The sequence below is a fragment of the Tachysurus vachellii genome, chromosome 2 (genome assembly GCF_030014155.1).
Source record: "Tachysurus vachellii isolate PV-2020 chromosome 2, HZAU_Pvac_v1, whole genome shotgun sequence".
NCBI lineage: Eukaryota > Metazoa > Chordata > Actinopteri > Siluriformes > Bagridae > Tachysurus > Tachysurus vachellii.
The window spans coordinates 25,363,549-25,387,223 of NC_083461.1; the positions used below are offsets into that span (position 1 = coordinate 25,363,549).

General features: G+C 39.5%; 1 protein-coding gene across 2 annotated transcripts; it reads left to right on the forward strand.

Annotated features, from left to right (window-relative positions):
- The first annotated feature begins 1,790 nt into the window (after window positions 1-1,790).
- On the forward strand, window positions 1,791-17,800 carry rhobtb1 (Rho related BTB domain containing 1). 2 transcript variants are annotated; one of them, XM_060891543.1, is made up of 11 exons: window positions 1,797-1,925; window positions 4,015-4,108; window positions 5,662-5,857; window positions 5,989-6,092; window positions 8,919-9,104; window positions 9,279-10,237; window positions 10,393-10,511; window positions 12,686-12,836; window positions 13,266-13,354; window positions 13,443-13,548; window positions 16,405-17,800. In XM_060891543.1, the coding sequence occupies exons 3-11, from the start codon at window positions 5,678-5,680 to the stop codon at window positions 16,572-16,574; spliced, it is 2,064 nt and encodes a 687-aa protein (XP_060747526.1). In that variant the 5' UTR covers window positions 1,797-1,925; window positions 4,015-4,108; window positions 5,662-5,677; the 3' UTR covers window positions 16,575-17,800. The 2 variants fall into 2 exon arrangements, with proteins under 2 accessions (XP_060747532.1, XP_060747526.1); XM_060891549.1 differs by lacking the exon at window positions 4,015-4,108 and having other exon boundaries at window positions 1,791-1,925.
- The last annotated feature ends 5,875 nt before the right edge of the window (window positions 17,801-23,675 follow it).

Genomic DNA, 23,675 nt, shown 5'->3' on the forward strand with positions numbered 1-23,675 from the left:
AGGTATATGATCTTATCGAACCAAAGCCCCTGTTGAAAATGTGCTCATTAAACCAGCTCATACTCTCTGCCCTTGGTTTACACCTGAAGAAATTTTTCCGATATTTTCACTCAAATTCCTTTGACCAAGATTTGAATAGTAATGCAGACTGAAACACTGTACACACAACTGTCACCTTTTTACTGCCAAACTACACACTCTCTCATTCGCAGGCAGACGGACAGAGATTTAAACCTTGGCAGGTCAAGTGTCTCAGTAATCCTGTTCAGAGAATCCATTCACTCTACACAGCTCTGCTTTGGCCTGAGAAAAACAAAGTGATTGGACTGTGTTATAAATATGACCCTACTACGCATTTCATTTATGATTCATAGAGCCTTCATGGCTTCCAGGCATTAGAAGGGCTTTGAAGTGGTTTGCCGGCAGCATCGAGCTGCACTGATTTAACTTCTTTTATACTTCCAAGCACACTGTTCATAACAGTGAGGATCCCAGTTATCTGGAAACTGGTATATACCTTAAATTCATGTGTTGGGGTTAATTTTTGAAGGTGATTATGAGGTGAACAGGCTTTTGTTCAGGATCTATCGGCAGAAGAAAAATGTCTAATTACCCGAAACTGCAGTTACTTTTTCATTCAGTAATAGCTTCTTTATCTTACACGGGGTTTAACGGAACCAGGCGGTTATGATGAGAACACAGGGCATGAGGTATGAAAACACATTGGATCTGATTTGATCTGACCTTGGCTTACTATCTGTGGAGTTTCTGTGGAGGTTCTCCATGTTCCCTTGTGAATTTCCTCTGGTTTCCTCCCACCTCCCAAACACATGAAACAGATGCACTGGCTACACCTTAGTTGTGTATATGTGTGTATGTGTGTGTGTATGTGTGTATGAGTGTGCATGTGTGTGTATGTATGTGTGTATGAGTGTGCATGTGTGTGTATGAGTGTATGTATGTGTATTTGTGTGTATGTATATGTGTGTCTGTGTGTATGTACGTGTGTGTATTTGTGTGTATATGTGTATGAGTGTGTATGAGTGTATGTGTGTGTATTTGTGTGTGTGTGTATGTGTGTGTATGAGTGTGTATGTGTGTATGAGTGTATGTATGTGTATGTGTGTGTGAGTATGTGTGTGCATGCATGTATGTGTGTGTGTGTGTGTGTGTGTGTGGTGTGTGTGTGGTGTGTGTGTGTGTATTCCTGTGCCATGCCCAGTTTATCTAATATATTCAGATCCACTGAACCCTGAGAGAGATATCAGATATATAACAGTTCCTGACATACAATAGATGGCTAGATTCAAGTCCTAAAGCATCACTGTAGTAGTTAATGTTCTAGTCAGATGTAGCATGAAAAACATAGATTTGTTTACAAACTGGCTGATTTAATAAAGTGGTTATTATGAGTAGTTGTTGCCATGGTAACAATTAAGTAAACCGTATTGTTTTGGTGTACACGTGTAGAAAAGTGTCTACACTGCCGACTGAATGGCACAGTCAGTCACCAGCCCTGTAATTCTTCCCCAATGAAACGTTGTTCTGTTTGTTTTTCCTGAATGAAACAGCCTGATATAAATAGCACGCGGCTCGCTGACGTCACGGGGGGGAGGGGAGAGGGGACGAGGAGGGGAGGGGAGGGAGGCTGCGGCTGGTTCTTTATTAACGCTGTGAATGGAGCGTCAGAGCGCGTGAAGGCTGCAGCCAACAGAGAGTCAAGTGCATCATTACCGCTTCCGCACAAAGGGAATAACAGTGATCTGTTCTTAAGTTGGGATCATTAAGGCGATCGGGAAATGGTCTGTCTGCTTTTACACAGCTAACACTCCGGGAGTTCATTCTGCAAGGGGAAAGAAAGCCAGGCGCAGGTCGCCTTAGAGCATCTCTCCAGGTCCAGACAACAAGAACAACATAAACACACGGTAAGTGCGAGGCCGGGAGGGGTGTGTGTGTGTGTGTGTGTGTGTGTGTGTGTGTGTGTGTGTGTGTGTGTGTGTGTGTGTTTGTGTGTGTGTGTGTGCGCGTGCGTGCGTGCGTGCGTGTGTGTGTTTGTGTGCGTGCGTGTGTATGAATGTGTCTGCAATCCAGCACTTGCACTTACATGTGCGTTTATATGTGAAATAACCTGTGCATCTACCTGTTTACTTACCTGTGCACTAACCTGTGCACCTACCTGTGAAATAACCTGTGCATCTACCTGTACGCTTACCTGTGAAATAACCTATACACTTACCTGTGAAATGAACTGTGCATGTACCTGTGAAATAACCTGTACACTTACCTGTGAAATAACCTGTACAATTACCTGTACACTTACCTGTACACTTACCTGTGAAATGACCTGTGCACTTACCTGTGAAATGACCTGTGCACTTACCTGTGAAATAACCTGTGCACTTACCTGTGAAATGACCTGTGCACTTACCTGTGAAATAACCTGTGCACTTACCTGTACACTTACCTGTGAAATAACCTGTGAAGTAACCTGTGCACTTACCTGCGCACTTACCTGTGAAATAATCTGTGCATGTACCTGTGAAATAACCTGTGCACTTACCTGTGAAATAACCTGTGAAGTAACCTGTGTACTTACCTGTGAAATAACCTGTGAAGTAACCTGTGCACTTACCTGCGCACTTACCTGTGAAATAATCTGTGCACTTACCTGTGAAATAACCTGTGCACTTACCTGTGAAATAACCTGTGCACTTACCTGTGAAATATCCTGTGAAGTAACCTGTGCACTTACCTGTACACTTACCTGTGAAATAATCTGTGCACTTACCTGTGCACTTACCTGTGAAATAAGCTGCACACTAACCTGTGCATTAACCTGCGCACTTACCTGTGAAATAACCAGTGCACTTACCTGTGAAATAACCTGTGTACTTACCTGTGAAATAACCTGTACACTTACCTGTGAAATAAGCTGCACACTAACCTGTGCAGTAACCTGTGCACTTACCTGTGCACTTACCTGTGAAATATCCTGTGCACTTACCTGTGAAGTAACATGCACACTAACCTGTGAAATAAGCTGCACACTAACCTGTGCATTAACCTGTGCACCTACCAGCACACTTACCTGTGAAATATCCTGTGCACTTACCTGTGAAATAACCTGTGCACTTACCTGTGAAATATCCTGTGAAGTAACCTGTGCACTTACCTGTACACTTACCTGTGAAATAACCTGTGAAATAATCTGTGCACTTACCTGTGCACTTACCTGTGAAATAAGCTGCACACTAACCTGTGCATTAACCTGCGCACTTACCTGTGAAATAACCTGTGTACTTACCTGTGAAATAACCTGTGCACTTACCTGTGAAATAACCTGTGCACTTACCTGTGAAATAAGCTGCACACTAACCTGTGCAGTAACCTGTGCAGTAACCTGTGCACCTACCTGCGCACTTACCTGTGAAATATCCTGTGCACTTACCTGTCCACTTATCTGTCCACTGACCTGATCCTTCTTTGTACTGCTACTACAGCACATTGCCTACCTGGTGTAATGTCTTCCAATGTGTTTCAGTCATATGTGGCTGTTGTTGTGCAGAAATGAACAGTAGGTTTTCCTCGGGTCTGTTTCCAAATCGCATATTAACTTACATGTTTAATGTCCATCCGTAAGGCCGCTTCATATTACTAATAGAAAGGTTTCAGAACAATACTGTTATTGCTGGTGTAGGTCAGTGACAGAAACATCAGCACCTCAATCAGTCACCTCATGAATGCAAGCAGATCTCAAGACACTGGTTAAGTTTCAGTGTGTTCAGTTAAAAGTTGGGATGCGTGCATTAATGGTCTGTCGCAGTGTATTCAATAAAGATTTGTCTACAGAGGCATACATGCATTTCTGGGTGAACATGCACATTAGGCATCAGGAAAAATCCTGTGCAAACAAATCTATTTATTTAGAGTTTAAAGTGTCAGAAAGACGTCTGCATTTCTGTTGCATCAGTGGTTATCATCATCATCAGCAGGTTTGTTTGTGCTGGTCAATAGATTTCACCACAGCATTGATCAGGAGGTCTGTGCTGTCACAAAGCTCTGAAGAACTTCTGTATACACTCACTGGACCTTCTAATAGGAACCTACAGTATGTATGTTTACTCACTCTCCTAATCATGTGGCAACAGTGCAATCCATAAAATCATACAGTTAAACATCAAGAGCTAATGTTCACATCAAGCTGTAAAATCTCACTCAGGTGTGTTTAATGATTTTGCATTTCTAGAGTGCATGAACGTCCCAGGAGATCAGATTCCATAATGAAAATCTGGTAGTATTTTTTCATTGAAAATTAAAATAAAAAAATAAACAGCATGTTCTTTCCTCTGGGTATTCTGGTTTCCTCCACCATGCATGGTATTGTGATTGTCCTCACTGTGTGAGTAGGTGTGTGATTGTGCCCTGTGATCAGTTGGCATCCCATGCCTTGTGCACTGGGATCGATGCCAGGTTCCCTGCAACCACGTGTAGTATGAACAGTTCAGAAAATGGATGTATGGATGAAACAGTCTGATTTTCCTCATTCCTAATATCTACTGAAGGAACACTAAAAATAGATCTTAGGGTTTTTCTTGTTGACTCCTCCAGTCATTAAACAAAAATGTTTTATTCCAAATAATAATTCATGTAAATATTTCGAAGATTTCAAGATGTAGAATTTGTAATTAAAAGTGCTGCATTGAATCAGAACAGAACACAAAGTTGAAGTATTTTCATTTGTGCTCTCTGACGTTTGGTCCCACAGTTTACACTTAAATAAAGGTTCTTTATAAGAATCAGGAGAAGAACCCATGAGGAACCATTTGTGTCTGATGGCAGTATCAAAAGTATTGTGGAGAATATCCAACACACACACACATGTGCGCACACACACACGCACGCGCACACACACAGTTATGTTGTTAGTGTCTAAACAACATATTTAATCTGGGACATGATTCTGCACTTTACTCTGTTGTGTCTATTGACTACAATGATTAGTGTCAATAATGCAGTGTCATGCTGAATAATCAGATCAGATCTACAGTGATGTCATGATTAATGACTAGAAAAGGATAATCTCTTTGTAATAAGGCTACGTTGATGCCTTATATACGTAACTCTTACATGATGCTATGATGATCATTTTATCAAAAACACACAGACACTTATGCTCTAAATATTCTTATGAAATTGTGTAAACTAGTATAGCGTGTAATACACATTAAGAGCTGGCAGGTAAATCCATCATTCTAATGATAACCTATTTAAGAACCCTGTTGACTGTGTAATCTAATATACTTTTTAGATAAACGTCACTCAGGAGTATTTATCAGTGATAAGACTCTTTAAAAAAAAAAAACACTCATTATTCTAACTAGCTCATAGTTTGTCATAGTCTGAATGTTAAGAATATCCTCGTACCATAGAAAGACTAAGAAGGAACATTTTGAATTGTTCAGCTCAGCAGGAACAAGATACAGGGGGACTATTTAGGGTGTATGAAAAGTCCTGTATTACATTTTCAGTGACTCTGAGCTAAAATCAATGATCTTTGTGGCTCATATATACAGAAAGCAGTGAACTGATTGATATGTTCTTTGTTCCCTGTCCCTTAACATAACCTTCTGTGGCTGAATATCAAACCCTTTTCCTTTACAGGACACTGGGGTGCAGAATGGACTATGAAAGGCCCAACGTTGAAACTATAAAGTGTGTTGTGGTGGGAGACAATGCAGTAGGGAAAACTCGCCTTATCTGTGCCCGAGCCTGTAATACCACTCTGACGCAATACCAGCTGCTGGCCACGCATGTCCCTACAGTCTGGGCTATTGATCAATACCGAGTCTGCCAAGAGGTAAATCTCTTTAACTTCTATGATCACTAAACAAAGATATCAGACAAGTGTAGGAGAATAGAACAACTTGGTTTTATATATGATGAACTTGCACAAACTCGGGCTGCCATGCTGGAAATCTCTGTTCACAGGTATTGGAGCGCTCCAGAGATGTGGTGGATGATGTCAGTGTGTCTCTCAGGCTGTGGGACACCTTTGGAGACCACCACAAGGACAGGCGCTTTGCCTATGGCAGGTAAGGCTAGTTTGAATTTGAACAATATGAAACCATATCCACAGTGTTTCTAAAAGCAAACAGACAAAAGTGGAAGTTAAATCAGATTTATTCTGAAGACACAGCCACGACTATTGATCAATTTTTCCGTTAAATATCAGAGCTCCACTAAAATTGTAGCAGCATCCTGTAATCAGATCCTTTTCGAGATTTATTCAAAACACAGACGGAAAACTGAAACGTTTCATGTAAACAGATCTAAATATGACAAATCTCATGAATTCATCACACTTTATAGAACTTTAATTTAACTCCTATGGCCTTAAGGTTTCTTTTTCCATCACTTTCACTGTTCTGATGTATTTTATTTAATTTTTTTGGCATTTTTAACACCTTTTCATATTGGTATAATCCTGAATCCTGAATGAATCCTAGCACTTCATATTGAATCTGCATTACTTGTGTGATGAATCACTGATGAACCTCTAATTGAAGCCACTTTTAAGTAAAGTGCATATACTGTAAATACTGAACACTTGTAATCTTGTAATTTGGAGAAAAAATAAATCAAAAAATGACACGAGATTGTGGACCTATCTAAGAAGTTCTGAGCTTTATATATTCCATATTAAGGTGGAATATATTGCTTCATATCATTTTCCTTTTATTGGGAGAATGTTAAAAATGAGTCAATATGCCTCTTGACAACAGCTGTAAAAAATACTTATCCTATTTAGGGAACAAGTGTTATATTGATATGTTCCAGCAAAAGCTCTTTTGTGTTTGTTGCGAGTGTGTGGCAGATGGTGCTTGACGGTTTGAGTGCATGCTGACTGGAGAGACTTTCTTGCTTCTGACAGTTGCAAACTCTCATAAGAAAACAGGACAACAGCAGTCACGCTGCTTGAAGTATAAGTCTGTTGACTGAGAGAAAATTTGAAAACGCTTCCTCCTTGATTTGGTGCATCGTTCAGCAAATTCACACCCAAGTGCATACGTGGATGCAGTGGCCTGGCTGCACCATGCTGCGCTCCCTGTCCTTGGGCCAGTTGTCCTCTCAACAGAATTACATTTCCACTCTGTGGCGCCGTATATCCTCTTCCTGCTTCACTGGAACCTAAAAATAAAACAAGTGCTGGGGTGATAAACCCAGAGGGCAGCTTCTGGGTGATCGCTGGACCTCAACCTCCTTTATCCTTATTTATGGAATTAAGACCGGAACTGTGGACTTTCAAAGACGTGCAGTTTAGTATTTCTGGATGCTGACATATATCATTCAGAGCTGACAGATATTTAGTTAGGGATCATTTTCCCCTGAATGTCCCCTTGCCATTACTTGCAATGAGAAATGAAAAGAAAGAAAGCATGTTCTGAATGCTGATTGGTTTGCAGCTGAATTAAAAATGAGTAAGAAACTGGGATGTAATCCAGAGGTGAATGTAGTTCACTATTAAAAAGAAAATCGAGAAATACAGATTTTAGAAATACAGATAAGGTTATAAAAAAATTATGACCTTGTATGTAATGACCAATATTTTCAAAACTGCTGTTTATATATTTATTTGGATTTGTATATTACTTGGTCAGCCGGTTGTGTGTTAATATGTGCAAAGTACTGGATGGAAGTTCATTTAGGGTTTTGTCATGGGGTTTGGCCGAAGAAGGTCAATAGAGACTATACAGTGTCCAAGATCGACACAGTAGTGTGCAATGCAGAGTTGATAGATTATCAGCTTTTCTTTTGGTCAGACAAGCTGTTTCTCTTCCCCATTAACTTCCTATAAAGGTTTTTTTAGCTTAGCTGCTGTTATGTGAGCTGTGTAATATCCCATAACATTCACATATAGAGCTCATTCCTGATCACATCCTCTGATGTATAATAGTTTTTTTAGTGGAAACAGCCCTAGATAAAAAACCTTACTACAGGATATCTGTTTTTATAGTACTGTTATTTTACAGGGCTGTAGATCTGCTGCAAACGACATACTTTGTGACGAAAGGTTCACACATTCATGATAGACAGTACTGACTGGTTTGGTACAAATGAGGAGAAAACTAATAATTAACTAACAACTATTTTGCCAGGGCCGACGACTAGTACAGAGCATTGTTCTGTGCCTGTTTTTGTTCATAGGGCACCTAGGACCTTAATACGAGTCTGATCATAAGCAAGACGCTGTAAAGTCCACTGCAAGTCCACTGGCTTCTTTATAACTTTCTGCATTTCCAGTTTGACTGTGTGGTGTGATAGCTGCGTCCATCGCTTGCCCTGTCAGCGAGTGCTACGCAATTCCTTTGGTGGACGATGACGAAGGGGTGATCATACATTGTTCACTGTTCTTGTGTGGTTGCCGGTGTTCCTCCTGTCAGCGTAGACAGTGTACTAACCTCACTCCGAGAAGGTATGCCAGCCACGTGTCAATATGTCTGCATGTCCTCCTTCTTGGTTTTCTTTTTTGTTTGTCATTTTGTTTCCCATGATCTAATTGGTCCTTATTGAAGCGTCCCGCAAAAAAAAGCATTGCCGAAGTTGTTGCTGAAGCATTGCTGCATAAGACAAGACGTCTTGAAGGACGTGGGTGTCAACTAAAGCAACCTTTCCCCATCCTGTCCGAAGGTCATTGTCAAGCCTGTACCGAGCCTGCAGGCAGGTCCTTTTTCCTCTGCATGCCAAACAAACATTTCAGGACTGTGGTTTTGCTACAGATACCGCTTGGTACCTTTCATGTACAGCATACTTTGCTGCACATCTGTTAGCATGCCTTGTAAAGTGATGTATTGCCCTTTGTTAGTAAGACAGATATTTATGGTTGAGCAGTTGCTAGAGCTAATTTTTTTATTTTTAAGGTCTGATGTGGTGGTTCTGTGCTTTTCCATCGCCAACCCCAACTCCCTCTACCACGTAAAGACCATGTGGTACCTGGAGATCAAACACTTCTGCCCACGTACGCCTGTTATTCTAGTTGGGTGTCAACTTGACCTACGCTATGCAGACTTGGAGGCTGTCAACCGAGCTCGACGGCCATTAGCAAGGTATTTGCTTATGTATTAACTTGTAAGATTCTTTGTATAGGATTATTTATATTCCTTATATTTTGTGTCACATATGATTTGTTGTTTTTCTTAATGAGGTGAAGCAGCTGTATCCAACAAGAGATGTTTGACTTACCAAACGCTATTGCATCATTATCTCATGTCTCAAAACAGGCCTATAAAACCAGGAGATATTTTGCCCCCAGAGAGAGGACGGGAAGTAGCAAAGGAGTTGGGGATTCCATACTATGAGACAAGTGTGTTTGATCAGTTTGGCGTTAAAGACATCTTTGACAATGCTATCCGAGCTGCTCTCATCTCTAGGCGCCACCTTCAGTTCTGGAAGTCCCATCTACGAAAGGTCCAGAAGCCCCTCTTGCAGGCACCATTTCTCCCACCAAAAGCTCCTCCACCACTGATCAAGCTCCCAGAATGTCCCCGCAAAAATCAGGATGGCCCCAGGAAACTGCTGGAGAACCCTCTCTGTGCTGATGTTATGTTCATTGTTCAAGAACACTTCAATGTTTTTGCCCACAAGATCTACCTATCTACCTCATCCTCCAAGTTCTATGACCTGTTCCAGATGGACATCTCTGAAGAGTCCCAGCGCATGGTTGTAACAGAGCTTCACAGGCGAGACCACCTGATGCGAACTCTCAGTCTGGACACAGAAGAAGCCATGGCTGTGCTTTCTAACCTCTCACCTAGTTCCCTACGGGCTTCCAAGAGTGATGGAACTCTGAAGGTAAGGAACTTTAATGCCAAGCACAACCACAATAAGCTGTCCTTGGCAATTTGGTGCAAGGCTTTTCAAAGCATCCACAAAGAATCCGTGGTTAATCCAGTAACAGGAACAGCAGCTGTCATGACTGTGGTGAAGATGGACAACTCCTTCCAGCTGGTTCCATTCAAAGCAGTACTGCGGTTCCTGTACACCGGAGAACTGAATGAAAAGGAGATGGACTTGATGAAGATCGCTCAGATTGCTGAGATCCTAGAAGTTTTTGACCTAAGAATGATGGTTGAGAATATCATGAACAAAGAAGGCTTCATGAATAAGGAAATCACAAAAGCGTTTCATGTGAGAAAAGCCAACAGGATTAAGGAATGTCTTTCCAAGAGCAGCTTCACAGGTAAAAGGCATGATTTAAATACAGATTAATGAATAAGAAACAGAATACCTGCTGACTGTGCTGAAACATCCCGATTCATGCATAATTATAATTTTATAATAATCATTTGGTTGTCAAGATCTTTTGCTCATGGTCTTCTTTTGCAATTCTGGAAGACGTGGTGTTTAGGTTGGATGATGGCACCATCAATGCCCATAAGCCGTTGCTGATCTCCAGCTGTGATTGGATGGCTGCTCTGTTCGGAGGCTCGTTCATAGAGAGTGCAAATAATGAGGTGAGCCTTAAACCAATGCTCGTTGGACTGCCAGCTGTTTCACTTTTGGTTTTCTTTGTTACAGCTGTAACCAGGCATCGAAGCACATACAGAGCTTCTCTGCTTTTAGAATATACTGAACTTGAAGGCTGGCCTAGTATTTTTTGCTGCTTGTTGCTGTGCTGGGTCAACATACCAGTTTACAATTGGGACATCATTATTTTAGACTCTGTCCTACTTACACTGAGTAAATATTGCACATTTAGATTATACAAGTCATTCTACATTTTGTGTGTGTGTGTGTGTGTGTGTGTGTGTGTGTGTGTGTGTGTGTGTGTGTGTGTGTGTGAACATATCATTTATAACTATGTGCTGCTGGGTTGTCCATTTAATTATGATTGGATTGTTATAGACATTTCCATCTTTTACCCTTATACACATACTGTTTGTAACATTTCTGGCTACGACTGTCCGAAAATCTTGCAACCTCCTCTCGCTGATTTCACATTAAATCATACCACAGCAGCCTCCTTTTATGTGCACTGGGACGTGGACTGCACTGAAAACCCTAAGGCTTTGTCATCCACTACTTTATAACTTCAGCAGTCAAAACAGCCATCAAATGCACAGAACATGAAGAAAAATGTACACTGTCATGAAATATAGATTTGATATTGACAGTGTAAGATATTATGAAGATAATCTAAACAAAAATTTTTTTCTGTTTGTTATTTGTAAATCGCTTATATACAAAGATTTTCTAATATATTTTTTTGTTTCATTTGCACTGGGTCCAATGATGCCATGATAATTTTTGTTTGTTTTTATCACAATATTAAACCATGAACTTATTAAACCATAACCCCACTAGTCTGAGGTCAGCTCGCGTTTGACTCCACTGTGAGAAGGACATCTTCTGAGCTTTGGTATTCCCAGAGTAACATCACTGTGAAAGTCATAGGCTGATATGTGAGCAATTAAATCATTAATAAATGAGCAACACACAGATTCCTCATCTTTATACTGTTCTTTAGTTCCATTTTGATGTCAAGTTGAACTTTTTTGAGAACCTAAATAAAAAGGTCTGAGGAAACCCTTTTTAATCTTAATTATGTGGTTTGTTCTGTGAAAACTGGCATATTAAGCTTTCAAGTAGTATTATTTTGTAGACTCTTGGCTTAGTTTGTCTTATTTTTATGCAGTACACCTACACATAGTGTACTGTGTAAGTATAAAGTTACCCACTGTAGTCCATCTGGGATAAGATTGCTATTCAGCTTCCCATAATCCCTCTGTGAAAAACCTCTTCAGGACCAAATCTAACCAACTGTAATTTGGGTATTAGTCCAGTGGCCTGTTACACACTGTGCATATTTACAGACAACATTAGATGTACCTACATTATTATTCCACCTCGTTTTGGTGTACAGTTAAAGAGTGTACCTTATCTTTATCCTTGTGTAGTGTGCGTTAATCGTTCTCTATCTTCATCAGGTTCCCGCCGCACTGCTTCTCAGTGCTGTTTGGTAGGCAGCCCATCTCAGCCCATTAGTAACCTTGAGGTATTCAAAAACCATGTTGGTGTCAGTCTCTGTGCTGAAAGATCCATGCAAACAGTCTGAGGTGGCCATGTAGTCTGGTCTGGTGAACTGAGCACCAGTGAATAGATCTACACTGTAATAAAATGTTGAGCCTTTCCACAGTCCCTGCTGTTTAGTTCCAGTTTCACTTCATTGTTCATACCACTACCTCTGTTACCCTTTATCATGCCTTTAGAGATGGATTTCCCTTAAAGTAACAATGACAAGGAAACAATGAAATTTTAATACCTTGTTTCTTGGACTTGCATAGTTTAGATATTGAATGATTTTTTTTTCCCCAAACATTTTATCCTTAAAATTTTTTCTTAGCAAATTCCACCCACTAACCAGCTCTCTATCATACAACAGCCACTAACTGGGGACAGTGAAGGATAACGTCATCTTTTCAAACTGCAACTCAAGTAACATTACACACTTGGACGAAAGCGCTATCTGCAATCTTCCTCATACATGAGCTCACTGAGCTCAGTGTCACTAGTGTGATACAGTAGTGTAGAGACTAATGTCGTTCCTGCTGCCCTGAGAGTAAGGTGTTTGAACCCATGAAGAGATGAGTGTACTCAGTGTGTGTGTGTGTGTGCACTTTGTTGCCAGGTCTCTTTTCCTAACACCAGCAGGGTGTGTATGCAGGCAGTGTTGGAGTATCTTTATACCAATCAGCTGTCACCCATGGCTGATTTGGACCCAATGGAATTAATTGCTCTGGCAAACAGACTGTGCCTTCCCCGCCTCATCGCCCTGACAGGTGCACCCTTCATCTCTCTCTCTCTCTCTCTCTCTCTCTCTTTCTTTCTCTCTCTCTATCTCTCTTTCTCCTTCTTTCTTTTGTATACACACACACACACACACACAGAGTAGAAATTTGGATCAAACTATCATTTTGCTTCCCCTGTTCAGTGTTGCTTAGCAACAAGAAATGTCAAGGCTCTGGAAAAAAAAGAGCTATTCCACAGACCATAGATTGTAGGTTGTCTAGTTAATGTCTTCAGCCTCCATGTAAAACAGAAAAAGTCATCTAATGCTCACATATAGGCAAAGGTTTTGTGGAAGGGTGCCTAGACTTCGGTCAGCAAAACTTCCTGATTTAGACTCGTCAATTTACACTGTTTCTAATGCTTTGCCAAGATGGTTAGCAATCTGAGCTCTGATTTAAAACACTATCCTTGTCCAACAGAGCAATATGCTGTGAGTGAGCTGGTAAAAGCGTCTAGGGATTTCCAAGACATAGACGGAGAGGTTCTCAACTACCTGGAGTTTGCTCAGGTATTTATTACCTGTTCCATAAGATCCGTCCTCATCAGCTGTGTTTATTATATGATGTTCACTGACATTTGTCCTTTTTTCCTCACAGTTTCATAATGCCAACCAACTTACTGCTTGGTGTTTGCATCACATATGCACTCACTATAATAACATCTGTGCCAATTATCGCAAAGAGATCAAGTCCAAATCACAAGGTAAGGTCAGGACGATGAAACACTGAAAATGATAATGTGCTGTGTGTAAAATACATGGTGTGTGTATTTATTTATACATTCACCATCCACTTTAATGCGAACATCTCTATGATTTAGTTACTATATCCTTCACCTACTATATCCTGGCACCAATCTGGTCATTTTCCTCTGATTTCTCACAAGATGTGTTTTGTTTTATTACCATTTGGTGTAATGCAGTGAAACTCAATCCAACACCATTTGTAGGACATGTAAGTTGCAGTAAAATCATAAACAGTTTCAGGGGTAAATAAACTGCCAACACAGCAAGTAGAAATGGTTCGCTGTCTGAGGGAAGCTCATACGATCTGAAGGAAACTAATCTCAATCTAGCCTCCAGCCATGTTTGTGTTCCTTCTCCTTCAGACAGCGTTAACATCCACCTCGCTGTCGAACGCATTTCTCACTTAACAAACTAAAAACACTCACATTCTCAATATGAGTCTTAACTCGGCTCACAGTTTAATTAGACATACAGCTAGCTAACATTAGCTAAAAACCATAATTTTGTGTCAGCTGTATTCACAGTGATGAGGTGAAAAGTCTTTCCAGGACAAAGGTGATAATAAAACCAGTGTAAATCATAGAATAAATGCAGCTACCTGTTTAATGTGAAAACAACTCAGTCTGAAGTCTCAAAATATGACATTCATATGAACATCTTAACCTTCCTATTTTCCCTGGGTCTTTTTGACCCTGTTGGAAGATTTTAATGTGTCATAACTTGGGTTTCCTTCCACATATTTGCCTGAAATTTAGCAGGATTGTTACAAATTATGTACTTTGCAAGCAAAATTAATATATTGTTCTGAACACATATACTTTGCGTTTTTGAACAGCTTGGGTCATTTTGACTCGGCCACATTTAGTGGGGCAATAGGTCACACTTTTGCCCTTTTCAGCGCAATGAACATACATACAGACACAAAAATGCACACATAAAATGTCCACTAACACACGCACCCAAAACACACACTCACACATGCACGCGCACACACACAAACACACACACAAATTGGGCATTGCATTTCATTAGGCCTCCAGAAAAGAAAAAAAAAGCCAGACATTTGTAAATATTTCACTCTTTTGATATGCCTTCACCTAGCAGAGGGCAAAATATGATCTATTTTGCATTGGGCATTGCAATTCAGTTGGCCTCCAGACAAAACAAAAGCTACACATTTGTAAACATTACACACACACACGCGCGCACACACACTCATACAAACACATGCACACACATGCACACACAAACACACACATATTGGGCATTGCATTTCATTAGGCCTCCAGAAAAAAAAAGCTACACATTTGTAAATATTTCTCACTTTTGATATACCTTTGCCTAGCAGAGGGCAAAATATGATCTACCGAAATGATGCTACACACACACACACACACACACACACACACACACAAGCACTGGGCATAGCAATTCATTAGGCCTCCAGAAACAAAAGCTACTCATTTGTAAATATTTCACACTTGTTAGATGCATTTGTCCAACTGGGGGCAAAATCTTCTCTTCTCTTCTTCTTCTACCGACAATCTTAAACGGAGACTTAAAACTTCTTAAAACGGAGTTTTATTCACATGAAATTATGGCATGTTTTTGTGTTTGTGTAAGTGTGTGTGTGTGTGTGTGTGTGTGTAGCCTGTTGTTGGTTGATCAGATGACATCAGGTGCGCAAAATACATATTACAAGTGTAAAATAGATATTACACACAGAATGGTAATAATTGTAGAATTTTTGATTTATAAGCATTCAAGTCAATTTGGCCTGTAAAAAAACAGGTTTTATTATTTGCTGACATTAAAAATCGTCAAAATGGTTTCAAAACAATCTCCTGCCCTTGAAATATAACAGCCTTTAATTGTGCATCAACTTTTGTGCCTCTATAGTGAAAATAATTCAAAATTTCAGTTTTTTGTTTTTTTTTTTTTTTACTAAAAAATTAGCCATTTTTGTATATAAATAAGGTTTATTATACCAAATATATATATATTTTTTTTTGCAAAATATATGTTAATATGTCGGAAACAAGTTAGACTAAAAAGGTATCATATATACTTCATTTTTATAAGCAGTCAAAACAGACAAGGTCAAGTTGACTCAGCGCTCCTAATTTGTATAGGAGGACAATAGGAGGGTTAAATAAAGTGTAATGTTAGCAAACGGCATCTGAAATCTATCAACATATTTATTACCTGAACCTGCCTTCTGGCTTATCTATTTTTTTTTTTTTTTTTTTTTTTTATCATTTAGCATTACGTCAACCATTGGCTAGCCAACTATTCGTATTTGTCTGGTAGATGCGTGGTCTGTGGCTAAAAGCTAACATACTGTAGCAGGCGAATCTAAGTTACTTCATAGCTTCATAGCTAATTTAAGTCCAGGTTTCTCGCTTATCAGACCTGTGTTCGTAACCAGGTTTAATAATGAGTTCACACATGTTGTAATGCTCTGTTTTAACTAGCAGAACAAAGTAAACCTTTTTTTTTGCACCAAGAATCAGCAACAAATTCTGATCATGAATTTGGCCTATTGTATGATTAGTCACTCTTATCACTTTTATCAGTAAAACATGTTTTACTGTTTCTTTAATAATTGCACATTTACTTTGGTACATTAATGTTTCTATAATTAAAAATCTCTCAACTTTCTTTTATTCCTCCCTTTAAATGACAGCCTGTAATTACTCCAATATCCTCAACCTCAAGAGACCTTTGTGTATGAGATCAGTGTGTATTTTAGTGCATCACCTTTCTTAACCTTGATCGCTCCTTTTCTTTCTTCCTGCCTGTTATGTGAGCAGAAAACCAAGAGTACTTTGAGAAGCATCGCTGGCCTCCGGTTTGGTACCTGAAGGAGGAAGATCATTATCAGCGTGTGAGAAAGGAGAGGGAGAAGGAAGACGTGGTCCTCAACAAGCACCTGTCTCGCAGGCGCTGGTGTTTCTGGAGCAGTTCTCCTGCAGTGGCCTGAGAGAGAGAGAGAGAGAGAGAGAGAGAGAGAGAGAGAGAGAGATGGCACTTCCTTTCCTGCTAACTGCTAGCAAGTTTCTGTCTTAACATACAGATAATTTATCTGGAAATGCACTGAAATAATTTCTGAGGCTTACTCTACACCCTGTAAGTCGAGCAGACGTCTAAACGGTTTAAAGCACAATTTAAAATCCGCATTCACAAAATACAGGACATCAAAAAAAAGTATTGGGATGAAGAGAGAAAAAATCCAAACCGTACACATAACTACTTTCTAAAATGTTCTTAATTTCTGTATAAAGTTTTTCTGCAACTCTGAAGTCAGTTAGCTGTCAAATTATTAGCAGAAGTCAGATTTAGCAAATGTTACTAACAACCACAGAGTTCTAACTGACTTTGTGATATTTTAGAGTTTTGGCACTTTTCCTAATAAAAGCCGTCACTCTACGTCGTGTGTTACGACTCCAACACGTAGCACGTAGATGTGTGTGTTGTTCACTAAACAGCAGCTTCCTTTGACACCAGCCCTAATAAATACATCAGGTAAATCACTGCAGTTACTGATCCGCTGTATGATATGAAATCCTCAGCCTAGAAAGTCCTGTAATTCTGTGTAAACATTTATAGCTAATAAAACTTCTTCTTATTAGAAGGGCTTAGCATCACGGCTTAGTTCAGGTCTTACTTGAAACCGAGAAGCGAAACAATCAATAGCCACCGATCACATATACCGTCTTCACCGTGATTGTGCTAGGTGTTACATGTAGGCTTACTGTAGTGGATCTAAACTCTATACTTTACACATCAACGATTGTTCTAGTCATATAAAGGGTTAAGGAACCCGAGGTGAATGTAACTGAGCAATAAGCTGAAAGTGCAGGATTTGTCTTTCAGCTGATTCTGTCATGTGTAAGTTGTGTTGATCAGGACAGTGTGTGTGTGTGTGTGTGTGTGTACAGTACACCACCTCATCATTACTCTATCCCTCCTTTCAGGCAGGTCACATTGACACTGAAGGGAATCTTAATACTTGAACAATAAAATGCTTCTGTCTTTATGCTTGTCTTTAGTTTACTGAAATATAAAGTAGCTGATGCTCATTGGTGTTTTCTCCTGTTCTTCTTCTCTGCTGCTGTAAACCAAGTGGCTGGTTCATTTGGTACTTGATTTCTCTGGTCGTCCCCCTTAATGCTGGCTATTTGTTAATGTATTTATTCATTTTCTAAATCCAATATTGTTTGGTGAATTATAATAAATGATTGATTTACCTACACAGAGTTCAGCGTTTGTTTTCTGCCAACATAAAATCTAATGAATCTAATCTACAGGATTATCGTTTTTGACAAACAAGAATTTTGACAAACTCTGATGTTCTGATGGATTAATGGATGGCAACTCTGGTGTCAGCAGTTTTTCTGAAAGAAACTGGTGAGGAAACGACGCTTATGGATGCTTTAACATGAACAATAACAAGCTGAAACAAAAACAGCATTCAGTCGTAATTGTTAGCAAAACGCTGAGTTATTTATTTTATTATTATTTACTCATTGATGGCTTTCCTACAGCAATGTGCCAGGTCATGTTGTATTCCTTATTTATTAAAAAAAGAATGACGAGGAAAATAAAGCTGGCTCATTGTATCATGGAGCTGAACAGAAATGTGTTCAAGTATAAAATGATGACGATTCATTTTTATTCTCTTATTCTCATATTTTATTCTTATTTCTATTCTCTTTCATATAGTCTTTGGGTATATTTAAAAACAACCAGGAGTAAGTTTTGTAGTGGTTAGTTATAGGTCTGGTTAGTTAGACATTCTGGTCTCCATAATAATCATCAGGTCATTTTTATTTCTGATTAAAGGTCAGAATGTAAAAGATATTTAGTAAAAAGTCAGAGCTTAAAGGGTTCATTATGTTACAAAAACACCTAGAAAGTAGCTTATTTACTATTTTCTGTATATTATTACTGTATTATTACCTGGGAATTTATTTATTTATTTATTTATTTATTTATTTATTTATTTATTTATTTATTTATTTATTTAAGAGAATCTGTTATTCTAAGCAGGAATTTAAAAGAGTTCCAGTGAAGCAGTGACCTTAGACACCTGAAGTGTTTTATTCCGATTCCATCATACACGATGTAAGTAATGACCAGATCCTGGACCCTTCGATATTCACACAGGAAACTTGTGCTCCTTGTAAGATTCCTTCATATCAGACTGTATCATTAATAATACATGTCTCAGGGTTGCTACAGGTTTTTGTGGAGCTGACCTAGAAAAGTGTGGCCTTGTGGTCGAGGTCACTGTACAGTACATGTTTTTTTTTTTTATCTGCCCAGTTGTCAGAAGCGCCCTCTGCTGGTAGATGTTTTTTTAAGCTGCTTCTAAGTGAATAAATTCTTTAATTTATTAAATTGTTTGTTTTTTTCTATGGGGAATACTGACTTGGTGTTTAGCACTTTTTTCGCACCTTTAGGGTTGAGGGATTGAATCCTGCCTCTTTCCTGAGTGTGTGTTTGGCATTTGTATGTTCTCCCCATGATTCATAGGTTCCTCTGAGTTCCTCTGGTTTCCTCCCCAAGACTGAAGACATGCAATGTAGGCTGATCGGCTTCTCTAGTGTCTGAAGTGTGTGAATGGGTGTGTAAGTGTGTGTAATTGTGACTACCACCCTGTCCAGTGTGTCCCCTGCATTGTGCCTCAAGTCCCCTGGGGTCAGTTGCCCTCCAACCCCTGCAGGATAAAACAGCACAGAAGATGGATGGATGTTCATGCTGCCTGATTCCTAGTCCCTGTAATTAAACACTGTTTGTAACTATTTTTAAGTGAATACATGTAGATTGTTGTACCTTTTTATAATTATTATCTTACACCTGCTTGAATCATTAGTAGGAAATAGTGATAGACATCACAAAGTCTGTTTAAATATCTATTCCCAGCAGCACTTTCACAGTAAATGTCATGGTAAATAATGTACATTTGTGTATAACATCTTTTACTAAATATCTCACAGAAAAATTGACTATAAACATTGATCTGACACCAAGCATTTTTCACAGTAAATTGTAATTATAAATTGCTTCATATCGCCCTCTGGTGGACACATGATGATAGTTTTCATTTATTTGCACTTCCGTTTCTGTTCCAAAGCTTAAATACACAACGATGATGTAAAGAACTATAAACACTATTATTTACACACAAATACTTAGTGTATAGGGGCATAAAGAAAACTTTTACAAAGGAGTGGCCAGGTAAGAATTAACCTTTTTTTACTAAAAAGAAATATCACTGTAGTACTGAACTGAACTGAACTGAACTAAAGTACAGTATAAAGTAGACTCATGTTAGGAATTCTGATTAGATTATTAATAAAATTCCCATCTGTAACACCTGCAGATTATATTCTCAGCTAGCTGGGAAACTCGCTGGTTCCTGTACAATTTTACTCTCATTGGCAACCCTGTCTTACTGGGGTGTCCAGAGGGGTGGCCAAGCTTCACACTAGGGTGGATTTGCCCCTTTAGCTATGGCCTTGCAGTGTGTATATGATGTGTGTATACACAAACCTCTACATTTACACAGTGGGTAATTTCCCTTTCTCTATAATTTTATCTAACTCACTTTCCCTTTCAATAAAACAATAGAAAGAGTATGATGAGTGTAATGAGTGTGAGCTCCAGCTGTTACAGATTAGTCCCAGTTACTCAGTGAGAAGAGAAGTGGGCTCTGGTTATTCAGAAACATGTCATGTATGGAACAACAGTCTGTAATAAACATTAACAGCTGTAATTAGATCTGTATGGTTTGTTAATTTGTAGCCCTGTGGCGCCCTCTGCTGGGGGAGATGTTAACATGCATTAGACAGACAGACAAACAGACAGAGACAGACAGACAGACAGACAGACAGACAGACAGACAGAGACAGACAGGCAGACAGACAGAGACAGACAGACAGAGACAGACAGAGACAGACAGACAGACAGACAGACAGACAGACAGACAGAGACAGACAGACCGACAGACAGACAGACAATGACAGAGACAGACAGACAGACAGGCAGGCAGACAGACAGGCAGGCAGACAGAGACAGACAGACAGAGACAGACAGACCGACAGACCGACAGACAGACAGACAGAGACAGACAGACAGGAAGGCAGACAGAGACAGACAGACAGACAGACAGACAGACAGACAGACAGACAGACAGGCAGGCAGACAGAGACAGACAGACAGACAGACAATGACAGACAGAGACAGACAGACAGACAAGCAGGCAGACAGAGACAGGCAGACAGAGACAGACAGACAGAGACAGACAGACAGACAATGACAGACAGAGACAGACAGACAGACAGACAGACAATGACAGAGACAGACAGACAGACAATGACAGACAGACAGACAAAGATAGACAGACAGACCGACAGACAGACAGAGACAGACAGACAGACATTTCTTCTACATTTTCCATGTGCAGTAAAAGCAGTCTATAATTATATTTTAATGTATTTTAACAATTAAATTCTACACAACACTAATTCATAAGCAGCTTCTCGAGAAACAAACCAATGATTTTCCATGTGAAATAAATCTAAATCCATTTTATTTTCCAGAGGTGGCAGTGTGCAGGTAATGACATGAGGGTGGAACAGTGAGAGGGACCAGACTCACAGGGGAACACATCTTCTGAGAGACACCAGATCATGGGTGTGTGTGATATCTTTACGCCAATACAGCTGTACACTGTAAAGTCAGACAGTGCTGTGTGTCATGGAAGCATGTTCAGATGTTCTTTAGATGATTACACATGTTTGTAGCTTCAGTTCTCCAGTGGCTGAGTGAAGTTATCCACTAGTGTGTGCTTTTGTTAAGTGTAGGGGTGTCACTAGCGGATGAGACTATAGCTGAGGAATGAGGAGTGGTACAGGAACCAGCAGAATATCTCTTAATGAGTGCTGCTGAATCTGGATTCATTTATATTAGAACATCCTGTTTTCCAGAACAAATCAACTCGGTACAGATTAAATCTGATTCAATAACATTTTGCACACACACACTCACATTTACACATACACACATTTACACACAAACATTTACACACACACACAAAAACATACACAAACACACACATTTACACACACACACATTTACACACACGCACACACAAACTCCTTCAAAAGTCACCCGAACTGTAAGCTTTGATGCTGTTTTTAACATTTATTCACAGTATTTCTAAGGCATTGGTGGCTCAAGCAATTAAGGTCAACACTGCCAAGTTACTTCTGTTGAGTGAGGCCCTTAACCCTCTCTTCTCCTGGCTGATCCTCCACTCTGAGCTCCATAATCTAAAAGTAATTCACTGTGCTGTAATGTATACGAGACAAATAAAGCTTTTTTGTTGGTCATGTTCCCAAACCCTACAGACATGTGATCTTTAGCGTATCCATGTAGGAGCATCCTGCAGCCTGAGCATCTAAAGTTGTCTAAACATGAAGCTGATTTATTCTGACTGCAGTTTAACCAAAACATTTTAATGAGAAAAATCAGATTGAGGATTAATCACAGACTCAACGCACCGAAATCCGTCCTGCGTGACGTGACTCACCGTTTACTGAAACTTATTAATAATTAACACAAAAAGCACAATGCATGGCTCATGCTGTGAAAAGCCAGACTTCCTCGCTACTGATTGCCTGGGAAATAGACACTGATTAGGATTTAGAAGTCTAATCCAAAAATGAAATGGTCCATCTATGAGTCATTAAAGGAAACCATCAAGGAAGCCGAGCTGTTGTTTATGGGCTCGACTCTCTCAGTGAATCTGACCAGCAACAAGTAACGACATGAAATAAAGTGCGAACAGTCCGAAGGATTTCAGCGTGTAGTGTAGTGAGTGTAGTGTAGTGAGAAGTGTGGCAAGAGGGAAAGAAATATATATTACAAGAAATTGTACTTTTAAAATTCATAATAAAATTTAATTTAAAAAGAAATCAAAATTATTTACAGTCATTATTTCTGTTGTTTGTACTACTGTGTTTTTTGCTGAAAAGGGTGAAGAGAAAGCATCTTTATTTCCTTTATGTTGTACATCATACTGGACTTCACTGTGTCACTGAAGAAGAGACAGGAGTCTGAGCTAGGGGTAGCCGAGCTGAAGATGTTGAGGTTCTCTTTGGGAATGACAAGATTGGACAGGATTATGAACGAGTACATCAGAGAGACAGCTCATGTTGGACGTTTGGGGCACAAAGTTAGGGAGGCCAGATTAAGATGGTTTGGACATGTACGGAGGAGGGAGAGTGAGTATATTGGTAGGAGAATGTTGGACATGGAGCTGCCAGGCAGGAGGCAAAGAGGAAGGCCAAAGAGGAGGTATATGGGTGTAATTAATGAGGATATGAAGCTAGTGGGTGCAAGTGTTGAGGATGCAGAAGATAGGGATAGGTGGAGAGAGATGATTCGCTGTGGTGACCCCTGAAGGGAAAAGCTGAAAGAAGAGGAAGAAGATCATACTTGACTTTAATGTAGAATTATATAGTAAAATGTACTTAAAAAGGTAGTCAGTATTCAGTTAACAGAGGTTTAAGGACGCAGAGTGAAATAACAAGGAAAATCTACATGTATGTCTGAAAGTTACGACTGGATGCTTATAACACACTCAATCTGAAAAAGGACCTAATACGAGTCCTTCATATCACATGCTGTGTAGAGCTTTTCTTTAATACACAGAAAGTCTGTTCAGGAAAAACTGGAATGGGACTCAGAAATAAACAAGTCTCTTCATGCTCAAAAGGAATTAAGCATTAAGCATTAAGAACTTTCCTCTTTGTCTTCTTATATTTGCCTTTGTTTTCTTGCCTTCGGGCATCTCAGGAGGATTTAAAATGGTTTAGTGTGAAACCTCAACATTATGTTTAGTCAAGATTAATTGGTAAAATATGAGCGGTGTAATGAGTTCAAACAAGATAAGACAGGAGTTACAACAACCCAGAAAAGAGTTTCAAGGGTGAAAAATATATAAATTAAAGAAAATATCAAAAACACTTCTCTACATTTACAGCATTTGGTAGACAACATTATCCAGAGTGAC

Bases quoted from the DNA above. Each gene is read 5' to 3' on its own strand.
- rhobtb1 (XM_060891549.1), top strand. From the start codon at position 5,678: ATGGACTATGAAAGGCCCAACGTTGAAACTATAAAGTGTGTTGTGGTG. The intron at 10,512-12,685 runs GTGAGCCTTAAA...CTTTGTTGCCAG, and splicing joins TAGAGAGTGCAAATAATGAG to GTCTCTTTTCCTAACACCAG. The intron at 12,837-13,265 runs GTGCACCCTTCA...CTTGTCCAACAG, and splicing joins CCGCCTCATCGCCCTGACAG to AGCAATATGCTGTGAGTGAG.